Genomic DNA, 21,261 nt, shown 5'->3' with positions numbered 1-21,261 from the left:
AAAATCTTCTTTTGGCTCTTGCTGCATGATAAGAATAATACCAGGAACATGCTCCAACGCATGACTTTGCACCTTGACAGTTATAGTTATGTTCTCTGGTCTGATAAGACTGATGAAACATCTATTCATCTTTTCTGAAACTGTCCATTTTCCCTCTATTGCTGGGATGGAGCTTCAGTGTCGTAACTGCACCTGCAGTTGGGTCACTGACATGTGGGCCTAACAGATAGCTGGCCCACATGTCAATGACCCAACTGCAGGTGCAATTACGGCAATGAAGCAGCGTCCCTATTGCTGGGATCATATCGTTCCAAACAGAAAGAGGGGTATATCGGTTTATGGGATGCTGGGGTATTTTGTGTGTCGGAAATGATAAGATCTTTAAAGTTGCTGTAGACTGTAGTACATATTGAGGGTTGGAAGTATTACCTCAAAGAAGGACTTTGGGTCTGTCAGATCAGAGCTAAACAGAAGAAGACAGAGCAGATCTGTCTTTGGATAGAACAGAACTTGTAATTTTATTTTGATGATGTTTCCTGAAGCTGGTATTGGTTGATTTGTTTCCTTTGCCCTTGTATTTGTAAATATTTATTTTAACGGTCGGTCATAGACTCACAGGGTCAAAAAAAAAAACACTTCGCCTCCACTATGCCTGAATTTTGTCCCTGCCCATGACTCAGGCAATACAGTTGCTTCCGCGTAATTTTTTTTTTACAAGTGTTAGTAAGGTTGAGAGAGAGGGGGAGAGGGGCGCTGTTATATTTCACGCTCGCGTCCCATTTTCCTACAGAAAGTGACGTCAACCTAGAAGAATCCAGTAATGCGTACGTTCTTGCAGTTGCGGCAGTACACGATCTCCGGCGTTCGTGGCCTATCAACTTTGAGGGCAAACAATGGAATAGTCCAAGTATGCATGCTCCTCCTGGAACCATATGCGTACGTTACATACGTGAGCCACTCACGGCCTCATCGCTTCTCCTTCTGGATAGGAGCGTAGAATTAACCATGAAAGTTGAATGGGCTAGCTATCGCTGTTCGTAACAAAGATCCAAATGACAGGCTCGATCGAGTTGCCTCATGCATGTCTTGTTCGTGGAATTCTTTGCCACTGTTAGAAAATTCCTTGCCATGGTGCTAGACTTTCCAGGCAAACTGCAGAAATTTCCCGTACAAATCCACTATAAAAACCCCCTCTATACTCAAGCTATACGTACAAAAGCAAGGCAAAGCCAGCTAGCCACGGCCTACACATACGCAGCTAGCTATAGTGCAGGCACATACATAGTAGAAACCATTTGGACAGCGAGCCAGGGAGTAATGGAGACGCCCAAGCTGGCCGTTTTGCTCGCCCTAGCCATGGCGGCCGCCATGGTTAACCTTTCCCAAGCCCAGAACTCGCCTCAGGACTACCTCTCGCCTCACAACAGAGGATCAACGACTGCAAGCTCCAGCACTCGGGCGGGCCCTACGGGGAGAACATCTTCTGGGGGTCGGCCGGCGCGGACTGGAAGGCGGCGGACGCGGTGAAGCTGTGGGTGGACGAGAAGAAGGACTACGACTACGGGTCCAACACCTGCGCGGGCGGGAAGGTGTGCGGGCACTACACGCAGGTGGTGTGGCGCGCGTCGACCAGCATCGGCTGCGCTCGCGTCGTCTGCAACAACAACCGCGGCGTCTTCATCACCTGCAACTACGAGCCCGCCGGGAATGTCATTGGACAGAAACCATACTAACCATATATATAGTCCAGTAGTCCCTCGTTCCTTGCATGGCAACACCCATGCAAGGATTCATGCACGTTCCTATCTATAACTAGCTAGAGGGGCTGGGCGAGTAAAAATGCCGTAATAAGCTATGTATTCTCCATCATGGACTATAAAAATAATGAGCCTTTTTACGGTACCTTGAAACATATATGAACCTTTCACTACAGTTAGTTCAATCTCTAGCTGATACTCCTATTGAGTTATTGACTGGTACTCTACAAGACTACAACACAAGTAAATAGGAGTATATATCACCTGAAAAATCCAAGCAGAGTAGCATGTGTTTAGGGGTAAATAAAAAGGTTACCTTCATATATTGAAAATGAAATATTACACATATTTTATAATGTGCTTTGGTAAAAAATAATATTTATTTTCATTTAAGTCCATTGATCAAAAGAATGTTTTAATTCTCTACCCCCAAAAAGGAAAAATCTAATCTCATGTTTTATAAAATCTTGAAAACCTAATCTCTAATCGAGCGGGGATTCTCCTTCGAACTCGATCGATCATGAACTTGTCATTTGGTGAAGGGCTATTGATTAGGGATAAGGCAAAAATACCACAATACAAATATAGAAGGACTAAATTGCCCTCGTAGATGAATGGTTAGATTTCATTGGTAATTTTGCCCATCTTTGAGGATTACCAAGTACCGCAAAATTGCTCATAATAAAATCTTGAAGTTCACTATGTGCCTATCAATGCAAGACGCGGAAAGAACCACATCCACCAGCTCAAAGAGAAACAACGAGTGGATTACATATCACAAGACCAACAAGGAAATCATTCACGTTCACTTTGAGAGTGCCTTGGGTCCACCTATGCCTGGGGACATTAACCGGGAGAATCTTAATTTCAAAGTGGTCGACTTCAATGGCATTGATGACAACATCACCAAGGAGGAGGTCAATGCCACCATTGACGGCAATGCTTGGGACAAGGCGCCGGGACTAGACGGCTTCACCGGGAACTTCTTTAAGAAATGTTGGCACATAATTAGTGACGACGATATGAGAGTGATCCACTAGTTCAGTAGTCTCCAAACATCAAACTTCAATTGGCTCAGCTCGGCAAATATCGTCTTGCTTCCAAAGAAGGAGGGGTGAAGGAGGTCGGAGAATATGGCCAAATTATCCTCATTTATGTCATCTCATGATTGGACTTAGTTTTCCTGTAAGAAGAGGAGAGAAGCGACATAGGAAGCCGTCGGTATCGTTGATGAGAAGGTGTGGGATCGCCATGAAGCGGAGGAGGCCGCATAGGAGGATTCCACCCTCCTCAATGAGTGACATGATTCTAATGCCAAAACACATCCCGTTGTCTAGGATTGGGATGCTAAGCATGGTTACAACCAGATCTCATATGAATAGGAGAAACCTCGCCCACTCGGCTCATGTTGGCCATCACTTGCTCCATGTCGCCTCATTGTTAAGGAGACATGAAATGAGCGCTATGCTGCTTACGCGTCAGCCATCCGCCCCGATGAAATATTCGAGTAGGTCGCCGCTAGGAAGAGGTTGGCGTTCGAGAGGAATGGTGTCATTTGGCTTCACTACGAAGAGGCACAAGCGAATATCACAACGGACCGGGAGCACATGAGATGGCGCCGGTTCAATGTCAATACGATTCGATTTAAGGAGACGAATCACGTAATATCGGGGCTTCCTCACCTTAAAAAGGCCATCTCATGGACATTGACAGGAACGAGACAAAGACGAGATCCGTTGTAGTCCTTCAAACTGAGGGTGCGATTTATTGAGCTGATGCAATCAATAAAAAAGAAAACAAATATATAGAAATCGTATTATGGTTACTCTGTATTTGCATGTAGCTGTTCGTAGCCTCGTACTTCGTATTTCATAGGTCGATCGCATACATGTGAACTAACATGTGGTTGGATGGTTAGGTGGATAGTGATATCTCAGTCCATCAGAGTTCAAGTTCTGGTGCTTGCATTTATTCTGGATTTATTTCAGAATTTCCGGCGACACGTGTTCAATTGGAGAAAATATTTCCGTCAACTACGAGGCGCATATGGTGACTTCATAAAATCTAAAGATGATATACCGGCTCAGTCTTTCGGAGGTGCTCATCTCTACTCCTAATGTCTCAGTTGGTAGGTCGCGTTCCGGGTTTTATTTTCGTTCCACCATTTTCGTCCGGTTTTTTTTCGACGGGTTTCTCATCCCTTCCCGGCACGTAGCAAAAAAACAGCCAGCTAGGCTCCCCTCGATCTATGTATTCTATCCTACGATCTCTCAAAAAGGCCCCACCCCAATACGAGCCGCCGCCGAGATACGAGTCGATCCGCCGCCGCCGCTGGCCAGGCTCTCCACGATGTGCGCGCCGGGGCGCCGCTCCCGCTCCCGAGCATAGCAGCGGCGGCGGAGCTCCGCCGCCGACGAGCTCTCTCTGGCGGAGGAGGGCGGGGGCGAGCTCGCCGTCTCCCTCGCGCTCAACAATCTCTTCTCCCATGCCGTCGCCCGCTTCACGGCCTACTTCGGCCTCATGCCGCCATGCCTGCACTGCTCCCGCATCGACCGGCTTTTCAGCGCGGAGGACGTCCATCAGGCGGTAGGCAAGATCTCCGGGATGGGCCACTGCCTCCACCATCACCGCCTCTTCGTTGCCGCCGCCGCCGACATGTGCGAGGGATGCCTGTCTTCTTCAAAGAACGAGATGAATGAAGGATGCAGAGGAGACAGGCTCCATGGCGTGTTCCTGCTGTAAAGCTCTCGACCTCTCGTACAGGTACACGTTTCTTCTTCACGCGAGTTTGAAAACACACATACTACCGCGAGCCGGAGATCCATCCACCCAGTTATGGATCCATCAGGTACAAGCCACTAGCCACCAGGTAATAGAGATTTCCCCTCTGATTTAGTTGGATTGGGGGAGGCTAGAGAGGCTTGCTTGTTGTTGTGTTTTCTGCGTGAGAGAGCAGAGAGAACTGAGAGATCACATGGATCCAGAGTATAGATGAGCTTTTGGTGTGGGGGTGGTGGTGGTGGTGGAGGTAGCAGGGAGAGGATGGTCACTAGATGGAAGAGTGCAGGGAATGTTGCTTGCTACTGCTACTGCATGTGCTATTGTGTTATTTTGTAATATTTCTGAACTGTTAGCGATATTGCCGCAGTGAGATGAGCTTATTATGTAATATATGGTCTTTTCCAGTGCATTGCAAAACTAACTAATAGTTTGTGATCTGAACTGTTGGGTTTCGTAATAATTTCAAAAATTTTCCTACGCACACGCAAGATCATGTGATGCATAGCAACGAGGGGGAGAGTGTTGTCTACGTACCCAACGCAGACCGACTGCGGAAGCGATGACACGACGTAGAGGAAGTAGTCGTACGTCTTCACGATCCAACCGATCAAGCACCGAAACTACGGCACCTCCGAGTTCGAGCACACGTTCAGCTCGATGACGATCCCCGGACTCCGATCCAGCAAAGTGTCGGGGAAGAGTTCCGTCAGCACGACGGCGTGGTGACGATCTTGATGTACTACAGCAGCAGGGCTTCGCCTAAACTCCGCTACAGTATTATCGAGGTATATGGTGGCAGGGGGCACCGCACACGGCTAAGGAATAGATCACGTGGATCAACTTGTGTGTTCTAGGGTGCCTCTACCTCAGTATATAAAGGAGCCAAGGGGGGAGGGGGGCGCCGGCCAGGGAGAGAGGCGCAGGAGGAGTCCTACTCCTTCCGGGAGTAGGACTCCCCCCCAATCCTATTCCAACTAGGATTCCCCAAAGGGGGAAAGAGGAGAGGGGGGCCGGCCACCTTCTCCTAGTCCTAATAGGACTAGGGGAGGGGGAAGTGGCGCAGCCACCTTGGGCTGCCCCTTTCTCCTTTCCACTAAGGCCCATGAAGGCCCATATGGCTCCCGGGGGGTTCCGGTAACCTCCCGGTAACCCGGTAAAATCCCGATTTCACCCGGAACACTTCCGATGTCCAAACATAGGCTTCCAATATATCAATCTTTACGTCTCGACCATTTCGAGACTCCTCGTCATGTCCCCAATCTCATCCGGGACTCCGAACTCCTTCGGTACATCAAAACTCATAAACTCATAATATAACTGTCATCGAAACCTTAAGCGTGCGGACCCTACGGGTTCGAGAACAATGTAGACATGACCGAGACATGTCTCCGGTCAATAACCAATAGCGGGACCTGGATGCCCATATTGGCTCCTACATATTCTACGAAGATCTTTATCGGTCAGACCGCATAACAACATACGTTGTTCCCTTTGTCATCGGTATGTTACTTGCCCGAGATTCGATCGTCGGTATCCAATACCTAGTTCAATCTCGTTACCGGCAAGTCTCTTTACTCGTTTCGTAATACATCATCTCACAACTAACATGTCAGTTGTAATGCTTGCAAGGCTTATGTGATGTGTATTACCGAGAGGGCCCAGAGATACCTCTCCGACAATCGGAGTGACAAATCCTAATCTCGAAATACGCCAACCCAACATCTACCTTTGGAGACACCTGTAATGCTCCTTTATAATCACCCAGTTACGTTGTGACGTTTGGTAGCACCCAAAGTGTTCCTCCGGCAAACGGAAGTTGCATAATCTCATAGTCATAGGAACATGTATAAGTCATGAAGAAAAGCAATAGCAACATACTAAACGATTGGGTGCTAAGCTAATGGAATGGGTCATGTCAATCAGATCATTCAACTAATGATGTGACCTCGTTAATCAAATAACAACTTATTGTTCATGGTTAGGAAACATAACCATCTTTGATTAACGAGCTAGTCAAGTAGAGGCATACTAGTGACACTTTGTTTGTCTATGTATTCACACATGTATTATGTTTCCGGTTAATACAATTCTAGCATGAAAACATTTATCATGATTATAAGGAAATAAATAATAACTTTATTATTGCCTCTAGGGCATATTTCCTTCAGTCTCCCACTTGCACTAGAGTCAATAATCTAGATTACATTGTAATGATTCTAACACCCATGGAGCCTTGGTGCTGATCATGTTTTGCTCGTGGAAGAGGCTTAGTCAACGGGTTGCAACATTCAGATCCGTATGTATCTTGCAAATCTCTATGTCTCCCACCTGGACTAGATCCCGGATGGAATTGAAGCGTCTCTTGATGTGTTTGGTCCTTTTGTGAAATCTGGATTCCTTTGCCAAGGCAATTGCACCAGTATTATCATAAAAGATTTTCATTGGACCCGATGCACTAGGTATGACACCTAGATCGGATATGAACTCCTTCATCCAGACTCCTTCGTTCGCTGCTTCCGAAGCAGCTATGTACTCCGCTTCACATGTAGATCCCACTACGACGCTTTGTTTAGAACTGCACCAACTGACAGCTCCACCGTTTAATGTAAACACGTATCCGGTTTGCGATTTAGAATCGTCCGGATCAGTGTCAAAGCTTGCATCAACGTAACCTTTTACGGTGAGCTCTTTGTCACCTCCATATACGAGAAACATATCCTTAGTCCTTTTCAGGTATTTCAGGATGTTCTTGACCGCTGTCCAGTGATCCACTCCTGGATTACTTTGGTACCTCCCTGCTAAACTTATAGCAAGGTACACATCAGGTCTGGTACACAGCATTTCATACATGATAGAGCCTATGGCTGATGCATAGGGAACATCTTTCATATTCTCTCTATCTTCTGCAGTGGTCGGGCATTGAGTCTTACTCAACTTCACACCTTGTAATACAGGCAAGAATCCTTTCTTTGCTTGATCCATTTTGAATTTCTTCAAAATCTTGTCAAGGTATGTGTTTTGTGAAAGTCCAATTAAGCGTCTTGATCTATCTCTATAGATCTTAATGCCTAATATGTAAGCAGCTTCACCGAGGTCTTTCATTGAAAAACTTTTATTCAAGTATCCTTTTATGCTATCCAGAAATTCTATATCATTTCCAATCAGCAATATGTCATCCACATATAATATTAGAAATGCTACAGAGCTCCCACTCACTTTCTTGTAAATACAGGCTTCTCCAAAAGTCTGTATAAAACCAAATGCTTTGATCACACTATCAAAGCGTTTATTCCAACTCCGAGAGGCTTGCACCAGTCCATAAATGGATCGCTGGAGCTTGCACACTTTGTTAGCTCCCTTTGGATCGACAAAACCTTCCGGTTGCATCATATACAACTCTTCTTCTAGAAATCCATTCAGGAATGCAGTTTTGACATCCATCTACCAAATTTCATAATCATAAAATGCGGCAATTGCTAACATGATTCGGACGGACTTAAGCATCGCTACGGGTGAGAAGGTCTCATCGTAGTCAATCCCTTGAACTTGTCGAAAACCTTTTGCGACAAGTCGAGCTTTGTAGACAGTAACATTACCATCAGCGTCAGTCTTCTTCTTAAAGATCCATTTATTCTCAATTGCTTGCCGATCAACGGGCAAGTCAACCAAAGTCCATACTTTGTTCTCATACATGGATCCCATCTCAGATTTCCTGGCTTCAAGCCACTTTGCGGAATCTGGGCTCACCATCGCTTCTTCATAGTTCGTAGGTTCATCATGATCTAGTAGCATGACTTCCAGAACTGGATTACCGTACCACTCTGGTGCGGATCTTACTCTGGTTGATCTACGAGGTTCAGTAGTATCTTGTTCTGAAGTTTCATGATCATTATTATTAGCTTCCTCACTTATTGGTGTAGGTGTCACAGAAACAGTTTTCTGTGATGTACTACTTTCCAACAAGGGAGCAGGTACAGTTACCTCGTCAAGTTCTACTTTTCTCCCACTCACTTATTTCGAGAGAAACTCCTTCTCAAGAAAGTTTCCGAATTTAGCAACAAAAGTCTTGCCTTCGGATCTGTGATAGAAGGTGTATCCAATAGTTTCCTTTGGATATCCTATGAAGACACATTTCTCCGATTTGGGTTCGAGCTTATCAGGTTGAAGCTTTTTCACATAAGCATCGCAGCCCCAAACTTTCAGAAACGACAACTTTGGTTTCTTGCCAAACCATAGTTCATAAGGCGTCGTCTCAACGGATTTTGATGGTGCCCTGTTTAACGTGAATGTGGCCGTCTCTAGAGCGTATCCCCAAAATGATAGCGGTAAATCAGTAAGAGACATCATAGATCGCACCATATCTAGTAAAGTACGATTACAACGTTCGGACACACCATTACGCTGTGGTGTTCCGGGTGGCGTGAGTTGCGAAACTATTCCACAGTTTTTCAAATGTACACCAAACTCATAACTCAAATATTCTCCTCCACGATCAGATCGTAGAAACTTTATTTTCTTGTTACGATGATTTTCAACTTCACTCTGAAATTCTTTGAACTTTTCAAATGTTTCAGACTTATGTTTCATTAAGTAGATATATCCATATCTGCTTAAATCATCTGTGAAGGTGAGAAAATAACGATATCCGCCACGAGCCTCAATATTCATCGGACCACATACATCGGTATGTATGATTTCCAACAAATCTGTTGCTCTCTCCATAGTACCGGAGAACGGTGTTTTAGTCATCTTGCCCATGAGGCACAGTTCGCAAGTACCAAGTGATTCATAATCAAGTGGTTCCAAAAGTCCATCAGTATGGAGTTTCTTCATGCGCTTTACACCGATATGACCTAAACGACAGTGCCACAAATAAGTTGCACTTTCATTATCAACTCTGCATCTTTTGGCTTCAACATTATGAATATGTGTATTACTACTATCGAGATTCAATAAAAATAGACCACTCTTCAAGGGTGCATGACCATAAAAGATATTACTCATATAAATAGAACAACCATTATTCTCTGATTTAAATGAATAACCGTCTCGCATTAAACAAGATCCAGATATAATGTTCATGCTCAACGCTGGCACCAAATAACAATTATTTAGGTCTAATATTAATCCCGAAGGTAGATGTAGAGGTAGCGTGCCGACCGCGATCACATCGACTTTGGAACCGTTTCCCACGCGCATTGTCACCTCGTCCTTAGCCAATCTTCGCTTAATCTGTAGCCCCTGTTTCGAGTTGCAAATATTAGCAACAGAACCAGTATCAAATACCCAGGTGCTACTGCGAGCATTAGTAAGGTATACATCAATAACATGTATATCACATATACCTTTGTTCACCTTGCCATCCTTCTTATCCGCCAAATACTTGGGGCAGTTCCGCTTCCAGTGACCAGTCTGCTTGTAGTAGAAGCACTCAGTTTCAGGCTTAGGTCCAGACTTGGGTTTCTTCTCTTGAGCAGCAACTTGCTTGCCGTTCTTCTTGAAGTTCCCCTTCTTCTTCCCTTTGCCCTTTTTCTTGAAACTAGTGGTTTTGTTAACCATCAACACTTGATGCTCCTTTTTGATTTCTACCTCCGCAGCGTTCAGCATTGCGAAGAGCTCGGGAATAGTCTTGTTCATCCCTTGCATATTATAGTTCATCACGAAGCTCTTGTAGCTTGGTGGCAGTGATTGGAGAATTCTGTCAATGACGCAATCATCTGGAAGATTAACTCCCAATTGAATCAAGTGATTATTATACCCAGACATTTTGAGTATATGCTCACTGACAGAACTGTTCTCCTCCATCTTGCAGCTATAGAACTTATTGGAGACTTCATATCTCTCAATCCGGGCATTTGCTTGAAATATCAACTTCAACTCTGGAACATCTCATATGCTCCATGACTTCAAAACGTCGTTGAAGTCCCGATTCTAAGCCGTAAAGCATGGCACACTGAACTATCGAGTAGTCATCAGCTTTGCTCTGCCAGACGTTCATAACATCTGGTGTTGCTCCAGCAGCAGGCCTGGCACCCAGCGGTGCTTCCAGGACGTAATTCTTCTGTGCAGCAATGAGGATAATCCTCAAGTTACGGACCTAGTCCGTGTAATTGCTACCATCATATTTCAACTTTTGCTTTCTCAAGGAACGCATTAAAATTCAACGGAACAACAGCACGAGCCATCTATCTACAATCAACATAAACAAGCAAGATACTATCAGGTACTAAGTTCATGATAAATTTAAGTTCAATTAATCATATTACTGAAGAACTCCCACTTAGATAGACATCCCTCTAATCCTCTAAGTGATCACGTGATCCAAATCAACTAAACCATGTCCGATCATCACGTGAGATGGAGTAGTTTAATCGATGAACATCATTATGTTGATCATATCTACTATATGATTCACGCTCGACCTTTCGGTCTCCGTGTTCCGAGGCCATATCTGTATATGCTTGGCTCGTCAAGTATAATCTGAGTATTCCGCGTGTGCAACTGTTTTGCACCCGTTGTATTTGAACGTAGAGCCTATCACACCCGATCATCACGTGGTGTCTCAGCACGAAGAATTTTCGCAACGGTGCATACTCAGGGAGAACACTTCTTGATAATTTAGTGAGAGATCATCTTATAATGCTACCTTCAATCAAAGCAAGATAAGATGCATAAAAAGATAAACATCACATGCAATCAATATAAGTGATATGATATGGCCATCATCATCTTGTGCTTGTGATCTCCATCTCCGAAGCACCGTCATGATCACCAACGTCACCGGCGCGACACCTTGATCTCCATCGTAGCATCGTTGTCGTCTCGCCAATCTTATGCTTCCACGACTATCACTACCGTTTAGTAATAAAGTAAAGCATTACATCGCGATTGCATTGCATACAATAAAGCGACAACCATATGGCTCCTGCCAGTTGCCGATAACTTGGTTACAAAACATGATCATATCATACAATAAAATTCAGCATCATGCCTTGACCATATCACATCACAACATGCCCTGCAAAAACAAGTTAGACGTCCTCTACTTTGTTGTTGCAAGTTTTACGTGGCTGCTACGGGCTTAAGTAAGAACCAATCTCACCTACGCATCAAAACCACAACGATAGTTTGTTAAATAGACTCCGTTTTAACCTTCGCAAGGACCGGGCGTAGCCATACTTGGTTCAACTAAAGTTGGAGAGACAGTCGCCCGCAAGCCACCTGTGTGCAAAGCACGTCGGGAGAACCGGTCTCGCGTAAGCGTACGCGTAATGTTCGTCCGGGTCGTCTCGTCCAACAATACCGCCGAACCAAAGTATGACATGCTGGTAGGCAGTATGACTTGTATCGTCCACAACTCACTTGTGTTCTACTCGTGCATATAACATCAACATAAATAACCTGGCTCGGATGCCACTACTGTTGGGTTTCGTAGTAATTTCAAAAAATTTCCTACGCACACGCAAGATCATGTGATGCATAGCAACGAGGGGGAGAGTGTTGTCTACGTACCCAACGCAGACCAAGTGCGGAAGCGCTGACACGACGTAGAGGAAGTAGTCGTACGTCTTCACGATCCAACCGATCAAGCACCGAAACTACGGCACCTCCGAGTTCGAGCACACGTTCAGCTCGATGACGTCCCGGACTCCGATCCAGCAAAGTGTCGGGGAAGAGTTTCGTCAGCACGACGGCGTGGTGATGATCTTGATGAACTACAGCAGCAGGGCTTCGCCTAAACTCCGCTACAGTATTATCGAGGTATATGGTGGCAGGGGGCACCGCACACGGCTAAGGAATAGATCACGTGGATCAACTTGTGTGTTCTAGGGTGCCTCTACCTCAGTATATAAAGGAGCCAAGGGGGGAGAGGGGCGCCGGCCAGGAGGAGGGCGCAGGAGGAGTCCTACTCCTTCCGGGAGTAGGACTCCCCCCAATCCTATTCCAACTAGGATTCCCCAAAGGGGGTCGTTCCTTATCCGTGTGCGGTGCCCCCCTCCACCATATTCCACCTCGGTCATATTGTAGCGGTGCTTAGGCGAAGCCCTGCGACGGTAGAACATCAAAATCGTCACCACGCCGTCGTGCTGACGGAACTCCTCCCCGACGCTTTGCTGGATCGGAGCCCAGGGATCGTCATCGAGCTGAACGTGTGCCAAGAACTCGGAGGTGCCGGAGTAACGGTGCTTGGATCGGTCGGATCGTGAAGACGTACGACTACATCAACCACGTTGTCACAACGCTTCCGCTGTCGGTCTACAAGGGTACGTAGATCACACTCTCCCCTCTCGTTGCTATGCATCACCATGATCTTGCGTGTGCGTAGGAATTTTTTTGAAATTACTACGTAGGCCACTCACACACTCCATTATCTGGGCTCGCCGAAGGAGACAGGGGAGTGTAATCCTTAACCACATCAAGGTGGATGAGCACCGGGAAGTCCGGCCCCTCCAAGCCCTCCTCCACCGGCACTCCTTCCGGCCTCGACTCTCTGGACCTGATCACATCTTGCCGCTGCAGCATGTTGAAATCAGACGCCCTTGGTATCATGTCCGGGTTCCATGTCCATACCCAAGCAAAGAGAGCAGATCTGTTCCTCTTGGTCTTGGACTGCCGCTCAATCAAATCAAGCCAGCAGTTCTTCCCAACCACTTCCTGGACGGTGTCCCAATCCCAAGCATTCAACGGCAAACGATTAATCACTACTCTGCAGTAGAACCTCCATACCTTGTTGCCGCCCGCCGGCGGGAACCATGGACGGAGCTGAAAACGGACCCCCGCCACCTCGATCACACGCCCTTCATAGACCAGGTCGCGCTGGACACGGTCAGCCAGGGTGATGATGTAGTCTTCAGGGAAGCACGGCGCGACGGATATGTCCCGGAGGTCGAACCGATGCTCATGCGCCACCACATGAGCAATCATGTCCGGCGTGATGGCCAAGCAGTCACCCGCGGCAGTGAGGAGCAGCGACATGGTCCTTAGCTGATACGCCTCCTCCTCCATCGCCGGGGTGCTCATCACCGTACAGCTCGACGTGGCCGGCCTCCGCTCCGGGGCACCGGGGATGAACTCCATGGCCCACCGCACAGGCTTCCGAGCAGCAGCGAGCGACGTAAGCTGCGTAGCGGGCTCCGGCAGAAGGGGCGGTGACACAGACTGACCGGCTGCAGAGGAGTTGGAAATGAGGGGCAGTGTTGGAGGAGACGAACTGCGTTGCGGTGCGGCGGAGGCGGGACAAGCAGGTGCTGGAGCTTTGGCTTTGGCTTTTGCAAGACGAACTGGACATGAGCGCTCAAGATGCCCAGTCTTTCTGCAAGTGTAGCAAATTGCGGGGTCGCGGCATTCAAAAGCTTTGTGGCGAGAGGCGAGACAGCGGAAGCAGCAATTGCCAAAACGCATCTTGAATGCTTGCACAGCGGCAGCCCGAGCACACTCCCTGAGACGGAGCGAATCCTTTGGACTCTGCCGCGGAGGATCTGCCTGGCGCTTCGCCAGGCGCCGAGCACGCCGAGAGCACGCCGTCTCCCACCCATCCTCCCCCTCGGGATTAATGGCGCTCACAGCAGCCACAGCGGGAGAGGGGCACTCCTGGCGGGAAGCAGGCACGCGCGCCTGCCCGGAGCCAGCGGCCGGCGCAAAGGAGATCGCCGACGCAGAGAGAATCCCCGCATTCGGAGCCACAATAATGGATCTGATGGGGGGATGGCGGGGCGCAGCCAACACAGCCCGGAGGAGCCTGCAGTCTCCGGATGCGGAGGAGGTAGAGGGCCGGAACGGGAGGATGGAGCCAAGACTGAGCTTACCAAGGGGGGCGCACCGCGCACCGCCGCATTTAACGCCATGCAAGGGAAGATGCGGCCGGAGATTCGGTCCACATACTCCGGGGCCGGGTCAACAGCGGAGTCCCTGAACGCCACGCAAGGCAGGACGCGGCCGGACACTGCATCCACGAACGCCGGGCGAGCGGCGGCCAGGCCCGCGGCGATGGGCGGCGGGATGGGTGGAGGGGAGCGGGCGCTCCAGAGGAGAGCCATTGCCTCCTACATTTCGTGGTGGGCTGAGAGAATAAGAGCATTCCAGTGCTGGCCGGAAAACAGTGGTAACCACTGATGGGCTAAAAAGGCCATGGTGGGTCAGATCTTAAAGGCATCTGGTGGTACTCGTACTACTATATAGTCGCCCCCGAAAGCTTCCAAGGGTTCCTCCTCCGCCGCCAGAGCATCCCAGGCCTGGGGTTTCCGGTGGCAAATATGGAGGGAGACAGCAGCGAGATCTCGGCGCCGCCGCCGGCGAACGAGCACGGCGTCCCCGACGAGCTACTCGAACTAGTATTCCTGAGCCTCCCCTCCTCACTCCACCTCGTCCGTGCCGCATGTACGTGCAAGCGCTGGCGCCGCATCATCGCTGACGGCGCCTTCCTCGGCCGCTTCCGATCTCTCCGCGCCTCCCCTGTCGTCGCCGGACACTACCGCGTCGATGAGCGTACGCATGGGTCGTGTCCGCCGGGATGCAACCCCATCTTCTCCCTCTCGCCGTCGGCAGACACCGTCGACATGCTCCCTCGGCACTTCTCGCTCGACTTTCTCCCGGACTGCGACGGCGGCTCCTGGGACATCGCCGACAGTCGAGGCGGCCTCGTCCTCCTAAGTCAGTGCACGCACGCCGAGGACGAGGAGGAGCCGTATCTCTTCCACGACCTCCTCGTCTGCGAGCCCTTGACGCGGCGCAGCAGGGTGGTCCCATGCCCGGACCGGCTCGAGGGCTGCCTCTGCTGCGGCGCCTTCCTGCTCGACGGCGACGGCGACGAGACTGGTGAGCGCATCAGCCTGTCAAATTTCAGAATAATGGTGGCGCTCCGGTTGGATGGCATTGCCAGGGCGTGTTCATTCTCCTCCGGCAGCGAGGGTTTCTGGACCATGGCGCGGATCACGGCAGACAGCCACGTGAGGCCCGAGAGCAGCTTATACTTCGCTCGAAATTTCGCCCGCTATGTCTACTGGAGGACCGTAGAAGCCGAAATCATTGTCCTTGACAAAGACACGAAGGAATTCTCTCGTTCCTTGTTCCCGGAAGACATGTGGTACTTCAGGCTCGAGGTTGTAGGCTGCGCCGGTGGCAAGGTGCGCATTGCCCACCGGGGCGTCAGCCAGCTCAAGGTCTTCATACAAGCAGAGGGCAGGGATGAATGGGTGCTGGAGAAAAGGGTCCAACTGCAGCAGTTGATCCGTGAGGTTGAAGGTGACGATGAGTTGAGCGTCGACATGCTGAAGAAGATGGCCTCGGTGGCGGAGGGGTCTGTTGTGTTGTGTACAGACAAAGGCGTGGGGCTCATCTCCATCGACCTCGACACCATGGAGTGTAAGCGCGTTCACGACGAGAACAAGTACTACGGGCCAGAGTACATGTACCAGCTGCCATGGCCTCCCACGATCCGAGCTTGCTTACCATGAACCAGCAGTCTTGCGATCTGTTTATTTTGTTCTCAAGTATGAACTGTATTAAGTGATCAACGATCAATCTTGAGCTGTTTTGCATTTCGTTCCATGAATTTAAATGTTTTATTTTCTCTGATTGTAGGAAACGTTCAAGTATTTCAGTTCCTTGGAATTGACAAAACATTATCATTGTTGCATTCTCCTTGTGTAGGGGAAATATCTTGATTGATGGAAGCGTGCGGTTTTTCAGAAGCTGTCCACTGATTGCTGTTGAGATTTCTTCTGTGCGTCGTGTTAGCCAGTCGATTTTAGTCTGAGAGCTATGATACCTTCACACAAAGTTTCTTGGCTTGGGTTAGAGCCCGCCACTTCTTGCAAGACCAACTTTATAATCCATATGATGAAAATTTAGTTGCCGGTAATTCCTAGAAAGTCCAGGAGTTTTGGGGTTTTTTTTTGTTTTTCAAATGGTGGCAAGAGTTCTACCCATTCTACTATTATATTAGAACTAGAAAGAATACCAGAGTTTGCTCTTAGCTACTCCCTCCGTTCTGAATTATTTGTCTTAGATTTGTCTAGATATGGAGTTATCTAGCACTAAAATGAGTCTAGATACATCTGTATCTAGACAAATCCAAGACAAGTAATTCGGAACAGAGGGAGTACAAGCCTACAACCTGATGATTTGGACAATGCCTCAACACCAAACACACCCCAGTAAAATGCACAAGATCACCACTTTAGCTTCATAGCTCTCGGAAAACCACCACTTTACAAAATATGACATTTCGCACAGAACACTGACAGTGGATACTAAGCGTTTTGATGACGTCACTAATCAGCTGGGCTCAAGGTGGATTAGGAGTGCCAGATATCACCGCTCATAACAAAGCTTTGCTCATGAAGTTCATGCACAAGTTTCTCAACAAGTATAATTCTCCATGAGTCAACATCATCTGGGAAACCCACTATTCACACTCTCTTCCTAGTGATGGGATGGTTGAATCCTTTTGGTGGAAAGCTGTTCTGAGAAGACTTCTATCCATCTTTAAACAATTTTCAGTATGTAAACCTGGTGCTGGCAACACCATTTATTTTTGGACTGATGGTTGGTGGGTTCCGTGAGCTATACTCATTTGCCATCAACAGGAACAGATCCTTGCAATAGGCCCTAAACACTCTCTAAACTGAAGACTTGTTCCACAAACCACTCTCTCCGCAAGCATTCCAACAGTTCCAGACTTTGCAAGAACACCTACACCAAAGACCTCAGAACAGCTTCCAACAGTTCCACAAACCACTCTCTATGGGACATGACTATTGGTCTTTACAAGGAAATGCTCAATCTTACTCTTCTATGAGAATGTACTAGTACATTATGTGAGATAACACTGCTCACAACATCTTTAAGGACATTTGAGCCACATCATGCAGACCCAAACATAAAATCTTCTTTTGGCTCTTGCTGCATGATAAGAATAATACCAGGAACATGCTCCAACGCATGACTTTGCACCTTGACAGTTATAGTTATGTTCTCTGGTCTGATAAGACTGATGAAACATCTATTCATCTTTTCTGAAACTGTCCATTTTCCCTCTATTGCTGGGATGGAGCTTCAGTGTCGTAACTGCACCTGCAGTTGGGTCACTGACATGTGGGCCTAACAGATAGCTGGCCCACATGTCAATGACCCAACTGCAGGTGCAATTACGGCAATGAAGCAGCGTCCCTATTGCTGGGATCATATCGTTCCAAACAGAAAGAGGGGTATATCGGTTTATGGGATGCTGGGGTATTTTGTGTGTCGGAAATGATAAGATCTTTAAAGTTGCTGTAGACTGTAGTACATATTGAGGGTTGGAAGTATTACCTCAAAGAAGGACTTTGGGTCTGTCAGATCAGAGCTAAACAGAAGAAGACAGAGCAGATCTGTCTTTGGATAGAACAGAACTTGTAATTTTATTTTGATGATGTTTCCTGAAGCTGGTATTGGTTGATTTGTTTCCTTTGCCCTTGTATTTGTAAATATTTATTTTAACGGTCGGTCATAGACTCACAGGGTCAAAAAAAAAAACACTTCGCCTCCACTATGCCTGAATTTTGTCCCTGCCCATGACTCAGGCAATACAGTTGCTTCCGCGTAATTTTTTTTTTACAAGTGTTAGTAAGGTTGAGAGAGAGGGGGAGAGGGGCGCTGTTATATTTCACGCTCGCGTCCCATTTTCCTACAGAAAGTGACGTCAACCTAGAAGAATCCAGTAATGCGTACGTTCTTGCAGTTGCGGCAGTACACGATCTCCGGCGTTCGTGGCCTATCAACTTTGAGGGCAAACAATGGAATAGTCCAAGTATGCATGCTCCTCCTGGAACCATATGCGTACGTTACATACGTGAGCCACTCACGGCCTCATCGCTTCTCCTTCTGGATAGGAGCGTAGAATTAACCATGAAAGTTGAATGGGCTAGCTATCGCTGTTCGTAACAAAGATCCAAATGACAGGCTCGATCGAGTTGCCTCATGCATGTCTTGTTCGTGGAATTCTTTGCCACTGTTAGAAAATTCCTTGCCATGGTGCTAGACTTTCCAGGCAAACTGCAGAAATTTCCCGTACAAATCCACTATAAAAACCCCCTCTATACTCAAGCTATACGTACAAAAGCAAGGCAAAGCCAGCTAGCCACGGCCTACACATACGCAGCTAGCTATAGTGCAGGCACATACATAGTAGAAACCATTTGGACAGCGAGCCAGGGAGTAATGGAGACGCCCAAGCTGGCCGTTTTGCTCGCCCTAGCCATGGCGGCCGCCATGGTTAACCTTTCCCAAGCCCAGAACTCGCCTCAGGACTACCTCTCGCCTCACAACGCCGCCCGCGCCGCCGTCGGCGTGGGCGCGGTGAGCTGGAGCACGAAGCTGCAGGGGTTCGCCCAGAGCTACGCCAACCAGAGGATCAACGACTGCAAGCTCCAGCACTCGGGCGGGCCCTACGGGGAGAACATCTTCTGGGGGTCGGCCGGCGCGGACTGGAAGGCGGCGGACGCGGTGAAGCTGTGGGTGGACGAGAAGAAGGACTACGACTACGGGTCCAACACCTGCGCGGGCGGGAAGGTGTGCGGGCACTACACGCAGGTGGTGTGGCGCGCGTCGACCAGCATCGGCTGCGCTCGCGTCGTCTGCAACAACAACCGCGGCGTCTTCATCACCTGCAACTACGAGCCCGCCGGGAATGTCATTGGACAGAAACCATACTAACCATATATATAGTCCAGTAGTCCCTCGTTCCTTGCATGGCAACACCCATGCAAGGATTCATGCACGTTCCTATCTATAACTAGCTAGAGGGGCTGGGCGAGTAAATAAAAGGAATGCCGTAATAAGCTATGTATTCTCCATCATGGACTATAAAAATAATGAGCCTTTTTACGGTACCTTGAAACATATATGAACCTTTCACTACAGTTAGTTCAATCTCTAGCTGATACTCCTATTGAGTTATTGACTGGTACTCTACAAGACTACAACACAAGTAAATAGGAGTATATATCACCTGAAAAATCCAAGCAGAGTAGCATGTGTTTAGGGGTAAATAAAAAGGTTACCTTCATATATTGAAAATGAAATATTACACATATTTTATAATGTGCTTTGGTAAAAAATAATATTTATTTTCATTTAAGTCCATTGATCAAAAGAATGTTTTAATTCTCTACCCCCAAAAAGGAAAAATCTAATCTCATGTTTTATAAAATCTTGAAAACCTAATCTCTAATCGAGCGGGGATTCTCCTTCGAACTCGATCGATCATGAACTTGTCATTTGGTGAAGGGCTATTGATTAGGGATAAGGCAAAAATACCACAATACAAATATAGAAGGACTAAATTGCCCTCGTAGATGAATGGTTAGATTTCATTGGTAATTTTGCCCATCTTTGAGGATTACCAAGTACCGCAAAATTGCTCATAATAAAATCTTGAAGTTCACTATGTGCCTATCAATGCAAGACGCGGAAAGAACCACATCCACCAGCTCAAAGAGAAACAACGAGTGGATTACATATCACAAGACCAACAAGGAAATCATTCACGTTCACTTTGAGAGTGCCTTGGGTCCACCTATGCCTGGGGACATTAACCGGGAGAATCTTAATTTCAAAGTGGTCGACTTCAATGGCATTGATGACAACATCACCAAGGAGGAGGTCAATGCCACCATTGACGGCAATGCTTGGGACAAGGCGCCGGGACTAGACGGCTTCACCGGGAACTTCTTTAAGAAATGTTGGCACATAATTAGTGACGACGATATGAGAGTGATCCACTAGTTCAGTAGTCTCCAAACATCAAACTTCAATTGGCTCAGCTCGGCAAATATCGTCTTGCTTCCAAAGAAGGAGGGGTGAAGGAGGTCGGAGAATATGGCCAAATTATCCTCATTTATGTCATCTCATGATTGGACTTAGTTTTCCTGTAAGAAGAGGAGAGAAGCGACATAGGAAGCCGTCGGTATCGTTGATGAGAAGGTGTGGGATCGCCATGAAGCGGAGGAGGCCGCATAGGAGGATTCCACCCTCCTCAATGAGTGACATGATTCTAATGCCAAAACACATCCCGTTGTCTAGGATTGGGATGCTAAGCATGGTTACAACCAGATCTCATATGAATAGGAGAAACCTCGCCCACTCGGCTCATGTTGGCCATCACTTGCTCCATGTCGCCTCATTGTTAAGGAGACATGAAATGAGCGCTATGCTGCTTACGCGTCAGCCATCCGCCCCGATGAAATATTCGAGTAGGTCGCCGCTAGGAAGAGGTTGGCGTTCGAGAGGAATGGTGTCATTTGGCTTCACTACGAAGAGGCACAAGCGAATATCACAACGGACCGGGAGCACATGAGATGGCGCCGGTTCAATGTCAATACGATTCGATTTAAGGAGACGAATCACGTAATATCGGGGCTTCCTCACCTTAAAAAGGCCATCTCATGGACATTGACAGGAACGAGACAAAGACGAGATCCGTTGTAGTCCTTCAAACTGAGGGTGCGATTTATTGAGCTGATGCAATCAATAAAAAAGAAAACAAATATATAGAAATCGTATTATGGTTACTCTGTATTTGCATGTAGCTGTTCGTAGCCTCGTACTTCGTATTTCATAGGTCGATCGCATACATGTGAACTAACATGTGGTTGGATGGTTAGGTGGATAGTGATATCTCAGTCCATCAGAGTTCAAGTTCTGGTGCTTGCATTTATTCTGGATTTATTTCAGAATTTCCGGC

General features: G+C 47.6%; 1 protein-coding gene and 1 pseudogene across 1 annotated transcript; both read left to right on the top strand.

Annotated features, from left to right (window-relative positions):
* Positions 1-1,214: 1,214 nt before the first annotated feature.
* On the top strand, positions 1,215-19,420 carry LOC125509092 (annotated as a pseudogene).
* Positions 18,635-19,420, top strand: LOC125509091 (pathogenesis-related protein 1). Its single transcript, XM_048673974.1, has one exon. The coding sequence runs from the start codon at positions 18,738-18,740 to the stop codon at positions 19,230-19,232; it is 495 nt and encodes a 164-aa protein (XP_048529931.1). The 5' UTR covers positions 18,635-18,737; the 3' UTR covers positions 19,233-19,420.
* Positions 19,421-21,261: the final 1,841 nt, after the last annotated feature.

Source organism: Triticum urartu, chromosome 5 (genome assembly GCF_003073215.2).
Source record: "Triticum urartu cultivar G1812 chromosome 5, Tu2.1, whole genome shotgun sequence".
NCBI classification, from domain to species: Eukaryota; Viridiplantae; Streptophyta; class Magnoliopsida; order Poales; family Poaceae; genus Triticum; species Triticum urartu.
This window is presented reverse-complemented; position numbering and strand designations above follow the sequence as displayed.